This window comes from Electrona antarctica (assembly GCF_951216825.1).
Source record: "Electrona antarctica genome assembly, chromosome: 3".
In the NCBI taxonomy this organism is placed as follows: Eukaryota; Metazoa; Chordata; class Actinopteri; order Myctophiformes; family Myctophidae; genus Electrona; species Electrona antarctica.
Genome location: NC_136808.1, coordinates 53,322,959 through 53,336,875, shown reverse-complemented (window position 1 = coordinate 53,336,875; position 13,917 = coordinate 53,322,959). Strand labels below are relative to the sequence as shown.

The following is a 13,917-nucleotide window of genomic DNA, read 5'->3' as shown; positions in this document are numbered from 1 at the left end:
CAAATTATATGTGCATGTCCTTGTACAGTTCTACTGCGCAGACGAACGTATGTGGTAGTGTACGTGAAGTGAGGCAGTTTACCATATTTTGCGCACACACACACACACACACACACACAGTCACAGTCCCACACACACACCACAGTCCCACACACACACACACACACACACACACACACACACACACACACACACACACACACACACACACACACACACACACACACACACACACACACACACACACACACACACACACACACACACACACACACACACACACACACACACACACACACACACACACACAAAATAAGTTACTCTTCAGGTTATGAATATCTATGGCAGTGGTTCTCAAAGTGTGATCTGGGGACCCCCGGGGTCCTTGGGGGGGTTTCAGCTTCCAGGGGGTCCCCAGCTAAATGTGTTAATTAATCTAGCATCAAATTCAGTTTAGCCACTTTATTTTTTATCCCACGATTTTGCAACCCATTTTTTCACCCAGTGTCAATTATCTAATGCAATCCTGGGCACTACACTTCCTCTGCCAACCTGGGGGGGGGGGGGGGGGCAGCGGAGTGACCTCATGCTTCCTTCTATGCATGAGGAGTCCAAGCTGCTTCTTTTCACCTGACAGGGGAGAGAGTCCCCGGCCGGACATGGCATGGAAGGAACACGTTATTTCCACCAGTTCCTTTCCCCTCCATCAGGCGCCCCGGCTGGCCAGGGGGAGATAGTTTAGAGACCAGGATTACTGCATGTTTTTTGTGAGGTTTAACTTCATATACATTGTCCGTTTTCTTTTTTTATCTAATCTAAAAAATACATATATATTTTTGAATCAAATCTTGTATGGCGTCCCTGATATGTGTCTGATGGGGAGTCGGCGGCCACATATTAATTTGGTGGATGTTTGACATGAGAAGGTTTGAGAACCACTGCACTGGGTCTATGGTCTGCTCACCCAGCAGCTCCCTGTTCGGGGACCTTCAAGCATTCTAGACTGGGCTGTGGCTTGTTACCGCCTCCTCCTCCTCGCTCCTTCAGCTGGCTGACGTTGGTGGGGAGGAAGGGACGGCTGGCCTGGTGGTGGCCTGACGACGGGGGAGGCCTCTGGTTGGAATGCTGCGAGCTGTTCCTCTGGTTGTTGGTGTTCTTCAGCCCCCCGTTCTGGTGCTGCTGGCCCACTGGGCGAGGACAAAGAGGGACATGTGTTTTATGGGGTGCAGTTAATCCAGCTAATCAATTTAATTGGTTATTTAAAAAATAGTTGATAATTGATTAATAAAATATATAACCGCTTAATTAATAATTGACTCATATTTTTGGCATGTCATTATAGGAAATAACCTTCAGCTATTTTAATTATTTTGAAGATTCTTTGATCTAAAAGATCACAACTTGAGCTTGTACACCTGCTATTGTAACTGCATGACATCATTGTCCGACAAAGTAAAAATGATGCTTTTTATTATTTGATGAATGGACAAAGTAATTGATAGAATAATCTGTAAGATAATAATAGAGTTGCAGCCATAATGTGCTGTGTTGGGTGTTGTGCCAACCACAGTGTGGTGAACTTGTAGATCCGTAATTCTTAGCAGACGACACCGTCGTACTGTAGTATACATTAGGCTTATATTAGACCTGACAGTAAACGTTCCAGTGAGGGGTAAGGATGGGTACCTGGGGGTCCGGGTGCAGCCCGGGCGGGGATGTTTTGGTGGGTGGTTCTGGACGTGTTGTGAGTGAAGCTCTTCTTGGTGGGACCTGGGAATGAGATTCTTAATAAGTAAACATTTTCACTATTGGTGAAGGGGCACGTAAACCCTTTGTACCTCGTGAAGTGAACCTGAGTTAGTATTGTTGTCACTCTACTTAACCCATTTTGGTGTTAGCATTATGTTATGCTTTAGCTATTGAAAAATAGCAGATCTACAAGCTCATAGCGCAGCACAGTGTGCCGCGCTACGAGCTTGTAGGTCTGCTATTTTTGAAAAATAAATCGAAGAATGACTGACATAGAAACATTTTTCAGAAAACTGTCAGGATTTAGAAGACATTTTTAGAAGCTGATCTCAGGTCAAAATGGGTTAAAATCTCTTCGCCGGAAAAAAGCCGATCTACAAGCTGCACGTTGTGATGTGTTGTGAGCTTGTAGATCGGCTATTTTCTTGTCTCACGTTCCCCCTAGAATAGGGATGCCAGGGGTGGAAAAAGTACTCAAATCTTTTACTTAAGTAAAAGTATCAATACAGCATTGTAGAAATACTCCGTTACAAGTAGTCACGTTACAAGTCCGGAATTCTAAATGCACTTGAGTAAAAGTACAAAAGCATTGACATGAAAATGTACTTTAAGTACAAAAAGTAAAAGGACTCATTATGCAGAATGTCCTGTTTCAAGTTGTCAAATGTATACTGTACAAATCTTTTGAAAATAACTGATCTACAAGCTCACAATGCGTTGCATCGCGACTCATTGTGAGCTTGTTGATTGGCTATTTTCAAATGGCCAAAATGTATATAGGACTGTAGTGGTTACTGTATGTTTTGTAATAATAATCCAAATCTACAAAGTAAATGTAGTGGAGTAAAAAGTACAATATTTAGATCCGAGATGTAGTGGAGTCAGAGTAGAAATAAAAGTATTAGAAATTGGAAATACTCAAGTAAAGTACAGATACCTAAAAATTGTACTTACTAGCCCTTACCCGTTGTGAGATATTGCCCCACCATAAATATCTTTAATTGCCATTCATTAAGAAAAATACTTGCCTTGTGGCCGCGGGGAGTACTGCGCCCTGGGTGCGTTTTCACATTGTTTATTCACTAATAAATTCATTATTAATTTATAATTTGTTAAGACCTCCATATTATTATGGTCAATGTCTGTGTGAAAAGTGGGAGCGATTGGTGCAGGCGGTGAGGAGCTACGGCGGTGTTTCTGACACACATTCAGACATTGAGTTAATTATAGTATGATGATATGATGATGATATGATGATGATGTACAGTACTTATGTAAATGTGTGTTCTTGGAGAGCCCGGGGCCGACGATGACTTGAACTTACGCGTGTTCTTGGAGAGTCCGGGGCCGATGCTGACTTGCAGCGTCTTGCTGGAGGGCTTCAGGACGACCACGTCTCCCTGGCCGATGACAAACATCACCTGCCTGGATCCTCCGCCGCTCAGAAAGCCCCAGTTCTCCTTCTTCAACTTCAGTTCCAGTCTGAGGAGGAACAGAACAGCGTTACACACCACCAGCGCTTCTCAAACGGTTTAATTAACCCTTGGTTTGGTGCGAATTAGGCCACAGACGGACCCCCATAACTAGGATAGACAAACTGTATACCGTCGCTCATACGTCCAAAACTGTTACTACTAACTGTTAAAAAATAGGCTCAAAACGCCATCTGCTTTTGTGTGATGCTGTAGTATGATCAAGTAGGATACCGTATTCATTTATGAAAAAAAACTAACAGTAAAAATATAGAGATGATCCGTGTCTGCCCAATAGCAACAATATGATATATAAATACATCTATCCTGTTTTGGAGCTGGTTCTCATTTTGTATTAGTATTATCATTACAAAGAAGAGCCAGTAGCACCATCTAGTGGCCATATATATCTATCTAAGACCCAGCATTACAAACAGCACAACAGCTGGTTCCTGGTACAGCCGGTTCCTGGTACAGCGCTTTCTCCTGGTTGGCCATAGTTCAGTGCTTCTCAAACTGCTTAATTTCAAGGACCCTCAGTTTGGCACTTTATGCATTAGGACCACGGACCCCCATAACTGTACAAACTGAGAGTACAAATGGAACCAAATGGACGTGTAAGGGTCTATTTGCTACACTCTCAGGGTAACAGACCATAAGGGTCCGTTTGGTTTCTAACTATCAATCACTTCGCTGGGGACCCCCTGGAACCAACCCACTGGGGACCCCCTGGAACCAACCCACTGGGGACCCCCTGGAACCAACCCACTGGGGACCCCCTGGAACCAACCCACTTTGATAACCGCTGCTTTACACACCTAAGTCTCTGTCTGTACGTACGTCTGTAATCCACGTAACTCGAGAACCGGTCGCCCCACCGACTTCAAATTCGACACACGCGTTCCACACCACCACAGGGGGTGCAGTGCCCGGTGCCGAGTCGGTCGGACCTACGGTTGTCCAGAACCGCCCCAAAAGGGCCTCTGGACTACATAGACTCCATATTTGGGCATGCCTGACAAAAATACTCCATATATGGGCATAAAAGGGACACACATAATATAATAATAATAACTGGGTGGGGCATTAATTTCCAACTTGCATCGTTCCAAGTAGGCCAGAGCAAAACGGGCAATGCTCTAGTCATAAATAATTTGCATACAGTACAAGTATACACTATAGACTATACACATACACTCCCACACTCCGAACCGTCAACTGTTGACAAACTATAAGTAGGGTATGATACAATAAACATACAGTCAGACTAACTGCATAGTGTTCATACTTAGAAAGATAAGAAAACAGGTGTACTGTTGTACGTACGTGGTACCAAACTTGAGCGGTAGCTTCCTTTGGGTCTTCTCTTCGAACCTCCGGGCCAATAAGCTGAGGAACTCTGTCTTAAAGACGCACTCCAGCAGGCTGTCGTACTCCTGCTCGTGTAGGATCAGCAGGTCGTCCTGCATCGGGCTGAGAGGAGCATAGATGTTATATCACTGCTTCCCAAACACATTTTTATGAGTTCCCTTTATTTTTGTTTCCTACATTTTGTTTAACCCATTTAGGCCTGACGTCGGGAAAAAAAAATGTCTTCTACATCCTGACAGTTTTCTGAAATACCTATGTTTCTATATCAGTGGTGCTCAATATTTCATGTCAAGAACCCCAAAAATTATTATGTATTTGGCCACCGACCCCCATCTGAAAATATGTTTTCAGATTCTCCCCCAGAATCAAAGATTTGAGTTAAAATGTTCACTCTGAAAGAATATATTCAAACATTTGGGCCACATTTTCACGATTTTTCAAAAATAGCAGACCTACAAGCTCGTAGCGCGGCACTCGGTGCCGCGCTATGAGCTTGTAGATCTGCTATTTTTCAATAGCTACAGTGTAACATAATGCTTAAAACACCAGAAGGGGTTCCCGCCCAAAAGATTTTCAAAAAACATTCCCAAAATTTTTCATGATTTAAAAACAAATTCTCAATCAATAAGACATTTTCTCTGATGAGCTTTTTTACAGCCGCTGCTCTCCTTGTCTCTCTGCACCACCTGGTTCATATTAACCCACCAATCCAGTTCACACGGCCACTCAAAAAGCCACATGTCTTCACCAACAGCGTTACGATCTGTACGACTGATGCACGACTCCCGTCAACAACAATTATACGCAACTGATTTATGCGCGGCCGGTGTTGTGGACTGTAACTAAGAACATTTAGTTCTTATACTGTACTTATGTTTATCTTTATTTATTTGATATGGACATAACAATTGCATTGCTCATTGCACAGTTGTACAAATTGTAGATGCATCGTTTACAGTGTGTTAGCACATGTGCTAGTTTTACTTACTAGCACATGTACTTACTTACTAAGTAAAACATTTTTGAGTGTACAATGAGAGTTGTACATTATGAATTAACCCCTTAAGCCCTACTACAAATAGAGCTAAATTGTTGGAAAATGTGTGGGATTCTTTTTCTTTTCTTTGTCTGAATTTCAATACAGCAATGTATTGATATTAAAAACAAAATTAAATTTGTAGTTTTAAAAGCATTTACTTTTGAATACTAAAGTATTTTTAAAAGCAGGTAGTCAGGTACAAATTTACAAATCAAGTACGTTTACAAATTTGACAGAGAAACTTTCACTTAGTAGTCGAGTGATATCATTTGACCAGGACTAGTATCTATACTTTGACTCAAATTTAGGGGATGTCTGCCATACTGTATGTTGGCATATGACCGCGCCAAAGAACAGCCGATCTACAAGCTCACAACGTGTCAGCTGATGATCCGTTGTAAACTTGTAGATCTGCTGACCAAACTTTCTTTAACCCATTCTGAACGGGAACCCCTTTTGGTGTTTCAAGCATTATGTTATACTTTAGCTATTGAAAAATAGCAGATCTACAAGCTCATAGCGCGCCACTTGTAGGTCTGCTATTTTTGAAAAATCGTGAAAATGTGCCGCAAATTTCGAGTATATTCTTTCAGAGCGAACATGTTTAACTCAAATCTTTGCTTCTGGGGGGGGGGGGGGGGGGGGGGGTCCCTGGAACAACATATTCAGATGGGGGCCGGCGGCCAATTACAGATAATTCTGGGGCTCCTTGACATGGAAAAGGATGAGAACCACTGATATGCAAACAGGTTTTTCAGAAAACTGACAGGATTTAGAAGACATTTGTAGAATCGTCTAAATGGGTTAATTAGCGTTTATAGTATATGATTCCACTTTGAGCTAAAATGCCTACCCCCCAAAAAAACAGTTTTCGATGTAGACTGAATTAATTTGAAGAAAAACCCTCACACACGCAAACACACACTCACGCGCACAAGGGATCAGACGTACGTACGTATAATACGAGAGGTGGTTTTAATCGGTTCCATATGTTTGTAATACCCCTTTGTGTGACATTTACAGGCACATGGGGACTTGTGTGATTGAAAATCCAGACTGGGGGGCTTTGAAGTAGCTTCTTGCCTTTCTGAAAATACCCGCAAGTTTTACATGGTGGGCCCCTGACCACCCCCCCCTGACCACCCCCCCCGACTACCCCCCGCCTCTCTCTGCTAGATATATAGTGGCCTTTGTATCGTCGCTGTCGTGTGGAAACCTTGTATGCCCAAAACGGTTACTGTTAAACCGTAAAAAAAAAACATTCCATGTTCCAACTGTGGCCAATGTAGTTATTCAGTCACAAGCTCTGGCTGTGGATACTTTTCATTAGTTAAGTATTTATTATAAAACGCCACGGACAGACAACTTTCACTTTCTTTTCTCTAATCTACAAGCTCTCAATGTGTCGCAAATCTTTGAATATATATTCTTTCTGAAGAGTGAACGTTTTTAACTCAAATCTTTGCTTCCGAGGGGTTCCTGGAACTACACATTTTCAGATGGGGGTCGGCGGCCAATTACATGTAATTCTGGGGCTCCTTGACATGAAAATGTTTGAGAACGACTGACATAGAAATGCAGGTTTTTCAGAAAACTGATTTAGAAGACATTTGTGGAATCGAGCTCAGGTCTAAATGGGTTAATATGAAGAAGAAAAAATAAGTTGAAATATGGAGATACAAGGTTTCTGCCCGCCAGCAACAATAGTGTTTTGCTTAGGGAACACCCCACTGCCTCCTGGCTATAATCACAGACAAAATACCTCATACAAAACCTTGTGTACACATAGAATAAGATGTAGTCTTGCAGCTTAAGTTATCCCTAAACTTATTTGACATTTTGAAAAACATTTAAAAATAGTTCAACTAGTCAATCCACATCAACACGTTCTGAGCTTGTAGTTCGGCTATTTGAACTATTTTAAAAGGTATTTCAAAATAGTATAAAAAAAAAAAAAAAAGGGCAAATCACAAATGTGCACCTATTGCGATATGCCCAGAATATGGACGGTAGGATTCATATCTCCATATTTTAACCTTTTGCGTTTTTTAGTAAATTAACTCCCTACTTGGTCATAGTAGGTCGTGGTAGCAGTAGCAGATCTGCAACTTGCGGATCTGGCTGTTTTTGTGCAGAACGCAAGCTCGAAACGCAGCGTTTTGGAGTTTGTAGATCTGCTACTTTGGCTGTTTTTGAATTTGAATACACTGACACCAAGCTAGACAGGAACGCCCAAAAACGTCACATCCGGTTTTAGCCTGGGGTAAGAATTTTCTATGGCTGCCAATGCAACTTGGTCCAATCCTTAATCACATACGGACAAACATCTATGCCGATGCTATCTAACTTGCGGAGGTAGCGTGCCTTGTCCACGGGCAACAGATCTTTCAACGTATGGCATTGCAAATACGTTTGATAATCGCTACTCTGCTCAATATTGTTTTTAAAATGCCGCAAATTGCATTGCAGTAAACGAGAGCAAATCACAACTTCCCCCGGGGGTGGGCGGAGTCACAGTTTGAGGCGCTGATTACGCGCCGTGGTGTCAGTGTATCCTGAAAAGTACCAGTTTTGGACATATGAGGTTTCCCCCCCGACAGAGATGATATGCTAAATATGGGGAAAAGAGCGTGAAAAAAGAAACAATGGCACTCCATGGAAGACCTGAGAAGTGGAGACAGAGCGTTTGTTGACGCTATGATGCAGTGGTGTAAAGTAACCAAGTACATTTACTCAAGTACTGCACTTGAGCACAATTTTGAGGTACTTTTAATTAGTGTATTTACATTTTGTGATGCTTTATAATTCTACTTCACTACATCCCAGAGGCAAATATTGTACCTTTTACTCCACTACAGTTATATGAAAACTTCAGTTAAAAAGTTATTTTGTAGATTTGTAGTGCTAGTATTACAATACAATTAACAGATTAACTGTAGTACCCTTTTCCAGAAGGTGGCATAAACCAGTGATTCTCAAAGTGGGGTCTGGGGACCCCCAGGGGTCATCGAGGGAGTTCCAGGGGGTCCCCAGCGAAATGATAGATAGTTGAATCAAATGGACTCTTATGGGTCTGTAACTCTGATAGTGTACACATGGACCAGAACGAGAGTGTACACTCTCAGAATGAAATTAACATTAAATATGTTATTTAGTACAGTCTATTCAAAATTCTGATGGATCTACAAGCGGACAATGCATTGTGACAATTTATTTCAATACAGGAACTTGTACTTGTTGTAACAGAGTATTTCTACATTGTGGTATTGATACCGTTTACTTGATACAAAAAACTATTAGCAATCTTAAGACCCTTCTATTCCATTTGTACACTCTCAGAGATTGGCCTAATGTGTCCACATTAAAAAGTATTTTAAAAACTCAATTTGCATCTTTGAATCTCCTTTATATTTCATGTTTGTTTTGATGGATCTGAAGCACTTTGTAAACCTGCTTTTTAAAAGTGCTAAACAAATAGTTTATTTAATGCGTACCAAAGCGGGGTTCCTTGAAATTCAGCATTACTGAGAACCACTGAACTATGACCAGATTGGAGAAATAGATGTAGCTTTGTGCTGTTTGTAATGCTCTTGGCCACCAGATATATGGCCACCAGATGGCACTACTGGCTCTTCTTTTTAATAACATTACAAATTAAAGCCCAAACAGCCAGACTTGCAAGGCTAGTCCAGTACAGTATATATTTATTATATATTATTATTATAAATATACCATCTATCCTGTTTGGGCAATCATGTTTATTTATCCGTTTTTAATAGCCACACACATTTATCTTTTGTGCTTGTACTAGTCTAAACAACATCTCAATAACTCTGATTTGATATAGAGAAATATTGGAATAACAATATTATGCTTTTAAAATAAATCTGGTAGTGAAATCTGGTGCATTTTGTTCCTTAAACCATTATAACTATTATTCTTCACTTATTTCTCTTGTTTGGTAAACTGTTACTTTACTTATCTACAAGCTCAAAGCTTGTGTGACGTAAGTATGTGGAGAAACAAATAAAATAAAAAAAACTGGCAGTGTTGTCTAACAATTCAGGCAAATGCTCAAAGGAAGTTGAAACCTGAAACCCAGGCTGAAACTCATAACTACTTTAAACCAAGGGGCCAGTGAGGCGCTCCAACGTTGAAGCACTGGGCCCTAGTGGTAAGAGGAAGGACTGCAGGCGGACCCGTGCTTTAACACGTAGGACCATCACTCCCTACGTCACCCATACGTCACCCCGGACCTCAAATTTGAGGTCCGGAGGAGGTACTTCCGGCAGTCTTCCGGGTGCTTCAAAACGCCACTGAGCAACTTCATCGAAATGAATAGCTTGGGGGCGGGGCTAGTGCTCCAGTTCGGTCTCTATCCTTTATATACTCTATGCTTTAAACCCTACTTTGTTGACTAGAGTGCACCCCCACCCCAAATATCTTCACTGAAAACAGCCAATCTGCAGTACATGCTGGCTTGTGGATCAGCTGATTGGCTGGCTTGTGGATCAGCTGATTGGCTGGCTTGTGGATCAGCTGATTGGCTGGCTTGTGGATCAGCTGATTTGGCCATTGCTTGCATAACTTGACTCTTACCTGAGAGACACTGCCAAGATCTTCTCCACATCGATCCTCCTCTTCAACACCTCCATCACCTGACCTTTCTCTGCTCCCTGTTTCACCTTCTCTCTTCCAATCAGGTACACACTCTTTGGCGTGAGGATCAAGTCCCGCTTGATTCCCTAAAAAAACAACCGAAAACAGCAAAGTATGATGTGTGGCTCTTTGTTATCGCGGTGTTCGGTCAGTCACTACGTGAAGTTCTGTGGACCCCTACCTTAAAGCGGCGGTCATATTTCGTGACTTTGTCGGCAAAGTCGATCTTTTCCCTCTTGGCGAGGAACTGTCGTAGCTCAGGCCTGTCGTCCATGCCCAGGTAGTCGCCCACAAAGTTTCTGTTGAGGCTGTGTCTCCGCCTCTCCTTTCGGTTCAGTAGCAAGTCAGAGGCTGAGGAGGAGACCCAAAACATATTGCATGAGGACTTGAGGAGGAGACCCAAAACATATTGCATGAAGAGGAGAGGAGAGGAGAGAAGAATTTAAATCACTCACCCTCTTCTCTCATCTGGACATACTTCTTGCGCGCCACATATTTCCTCCAGGCCTTCTGAATGGTCCTGGCGTAACCGTCAAACTTGCGTTCCCTTGTCTCTTCCAATAGAAAGAGCTGTGGAGCACGACGCGCACACACACACACACACACACACACACACACACACACACACACACACACACACACACACACACACACACACACACACACACACACACACACACACACACACACACACACACACACACACACACACACACACACACACACACACACACACACACACACACACACACACACACAGGCATAACTCAGTGTACAAAGATCCAGAGGTGGAAGAAGTAGCAATACCACAATGTAGAAATACTGCAGAATGGAACACGTTTTTTTTTTAAAGGTTTTCAAAATGTGTCGAAAATAGCAGATCTATACAAGCTCACAACGGGTCATGATGTGGAGCATTAGCTTGTAGATCTGCCTCCGAGATGTAGTGGAGTAGAATTATACAAAAATGAAAATACTAGTAAAGTAAAGTAAAACAAATGACTCCAGTACAATGCTCAGTTAATTTCCAGAGACACACCCAAACACAGCAACTAACAGCGTCATGCAGGGATGACTGAGCATACATACTGTACATTCCTGTATACAGTTCAATGCTTTGGCTGTCAGTTTCACTGATGATCTGGTGATTGTTTTTGGTTGTCCAGCAAGAGAATTCTGGTGCAAAGTGCAAACTGCACATGTACAGTAGATCGTTCCCAAACGTTTTCGTGTCAAGGACCCCCAACCTCAGGGAACGCCAACTGAAAACGTTTTATACCAGGGACTCCCAGAAGAGCAGATTTATGTTTACAAAAAATAATAATAATCCAAAAGTATTCAAAAGTTTCCAAACATTTTCGAAAAATCTAAAATGATGTACAAGCTCACAGCGTGACACAAAGTGACGTGTTGTGAGCACATCTGCTATTTTTGTAAATGGTTAAAGTGATTAAAACGACTGTAATGTGTAGTGGTTGCCAGGTTGGTGATCAGATCTATGACTCAAGGATTATATTTGCCAGGTGCAGACGAATGAACTTTTTCTGCCACCACTACAAATGCTATGTTAACTATTTTTGCTGGGGACCCCCTGGAACCCCCCCACGGACCCCTGGAGGTCCCCGGACTGCACTTTGAGAACTACTGCAGTAGATGCTTTCGCTTGTTTATTTCAACCTATCCCAGTCAGTGTTTACCTTGTTTATTTCAACCTATCCCAGTCAGTGTTTACCTTGTTTATTTCAACCTATCCCAGTCAGTGTTTACCTTGTTTATTTCAACCTATCCCAGTCAGTGTTTACCTTGTTTATTTCAACCTATCCCAGTCAGTGTTTACCTTGTTTATTTCAACCTATCCCAGTCAGTGTTTACCTTGTTTATTTCAACCTATCCCAGTCAGTGTTTACCTGGCCATTCCGAGGCCACAGGTGTGGCTGGAATGTTGAAATAAGAGGCAGGGAGCAGAAATGTTTCCACTGTCACAACGTTTAATGTGGAGTGTCTTCAAATAACTTGCCATGAGTAAAAGCATTCTATTGTTCTCATTACATCACCTGTTTTTTGGGGGGACTTTGGGTTCTAAAACCTTTTAGCTCGAGACCCAAAGGATGAATCTGGTGTCTCACCGGGACCCAAAAATAAAATAAATAGATTATGAATGAATCACTTAAAGGGGCATTCCACTCATTTTCAACATTTTACTATGTCATTAATATACCTTAGAGCTGTTGTGTGGAAATAATAAAAAAAAGTCCCCAGCATTCTGTGTTTCCTAGAACTAGAGGTCTGAAAAAATCATTAACATGGTGAAACGCATCTTGATGATGTCATCAAGATGTGTTTCACCATGTTAATGATTTTTTTCATAATTACAGTTCTGGGAAACACAGAATGGGGGGACTTTTTTATTATTTCCACACAACAGCTCTAAGGTATATTAATGACATAGTAAAATGTTGAAAATGGGTGATTTTCCCCTTTAAGTTACATTTCAATAATAGTGAAAATAGATGATATACAAGCTCACCGTGTGTCGCTATGCAACACACTGGGTGTTTGTAGATCTGCTATTTTGACTACTTTTGAAATTGTATGGAAATTCTTTGAATTTGAGAACGTTTCTGAAATTCTTTACCCATCGAAAGATTGTGTTTTTGGAATGTATGGAATCTAGCATTTCCCGTCAGTGTGTGTGTTGGTTGGTCACACGTGAATCTCATTTGCATCCGAGCATGGTAACCCGTCTTGACTGTCCTCCGAGATGGTGGGAAAAAATAATACAAGAGAATGACAGCTTGGCACGCGCGACAGAATGCGAGAATTCAGCCTTGTAACTAACTTGTATGTTTTATTTTTGTAGAAGAGGCAAACTAATATTGTTTATGCCGTTTGCTTTGATTGAATAATTGATTGAACATGTACGCCGTAATATGATTTGATTTGGCTGTGTTCTAAATAAAGTGTTATATATAGACATATGTATACATAATATGTATAGCGAGTCCATGTAGACTACAGTATGTAAACAGTCTTCCACTAAGGTTTACTGTCCATGTAGACTACAGTATGTAAACAGTCTTCCACTAAGGTTTACTGTCCATGTAGACTACAGTATGTAAACAGTCTTCCACTAAGGCTGTCCATGTAGACTACAGTATGTAAACAGTCTTCCACTAAGGCTGTCCATGTAGACTACAGTATGTAAACAGTCTTCCACTAAGGCTGTCCATGTAGACTACAGTATGTAAACAGTCTTCCACTAAGGCTGTCCATGTAGACTACAGTATGTAAACAGTCTTCCACTAAGGTTTACTGTCCATGTAGACTACAGTATGTAAACAGTCTTCCACTAAGGTTTACTGTCCATGTAGACTACAGTATGTAAACAGTCTTCCACTAAGGCTGTCCATGTAGACTACAGTATGTAAACAGTCTTCCACTAAGGCTGTCCATGTAGACTACAGTATGTAAACAGTCTTCCACTAAGGCTGTCCATGTAGACTACAGTATGTAAACAGTCTTCCACTAAGGCTGTCCATGTAGACTACAGTATGTAAACAGTCTTCCACTAAGGCTGTCCATGTAGACTACAGTATGTAAACAGTCTTCCACTAAAGCTGTCCATGT

At 41.6% G+C, this 13,917-nt stretch overlaps 1 protein-coding gene across 2 annotated transcripts in view; it reads right to left on the bottom strand.

Annotated features, from left to right (window-relative positions):
* The window catches only part of myo1ea (myosin IEa), a 105,421-nt gene that overhangs the window by 7,914 nt on the left and 83,590 nt on the right, over positions 1 to 13,917 (bottom strand). For both annotated transcript variants that reach the window (XM_079497790.1, XM_079497791.1), the window contains exons 20-26: positions 10,746 to 10,860; positions 10,472 to 10,641; positions 10,231 to 10,376; positions 4,548 to 4,694; positions 3,074 to 3,231; positions 1,687 to 1,770; positions 965 to 1,187 (exon numbers count right to left, since the gene is read on the bottom strand). In XM_079497790.1, coding sequence (XP_079353916.1) covers positions 965 to 1,187; positions 1,687 to 1,770; positions 3,074 to 3,231; positions 4,548 to 4,694; positions 10,231 to 10,376; positions 10,472 to 10,641; positions 10,746 to 10,860 — 1,043 coding nt within the window. The remainder of the gene's footprint in view (positions 1 to 964; positions 1,188 to 1,686; positions 1,771 to 3,073; positions 3,232 to 4,547; positions 4,695 to 10,230; positions 10,377 to 10,471; positions 10,642 to 10,745; positions 10,861 to 13,917) is intronic.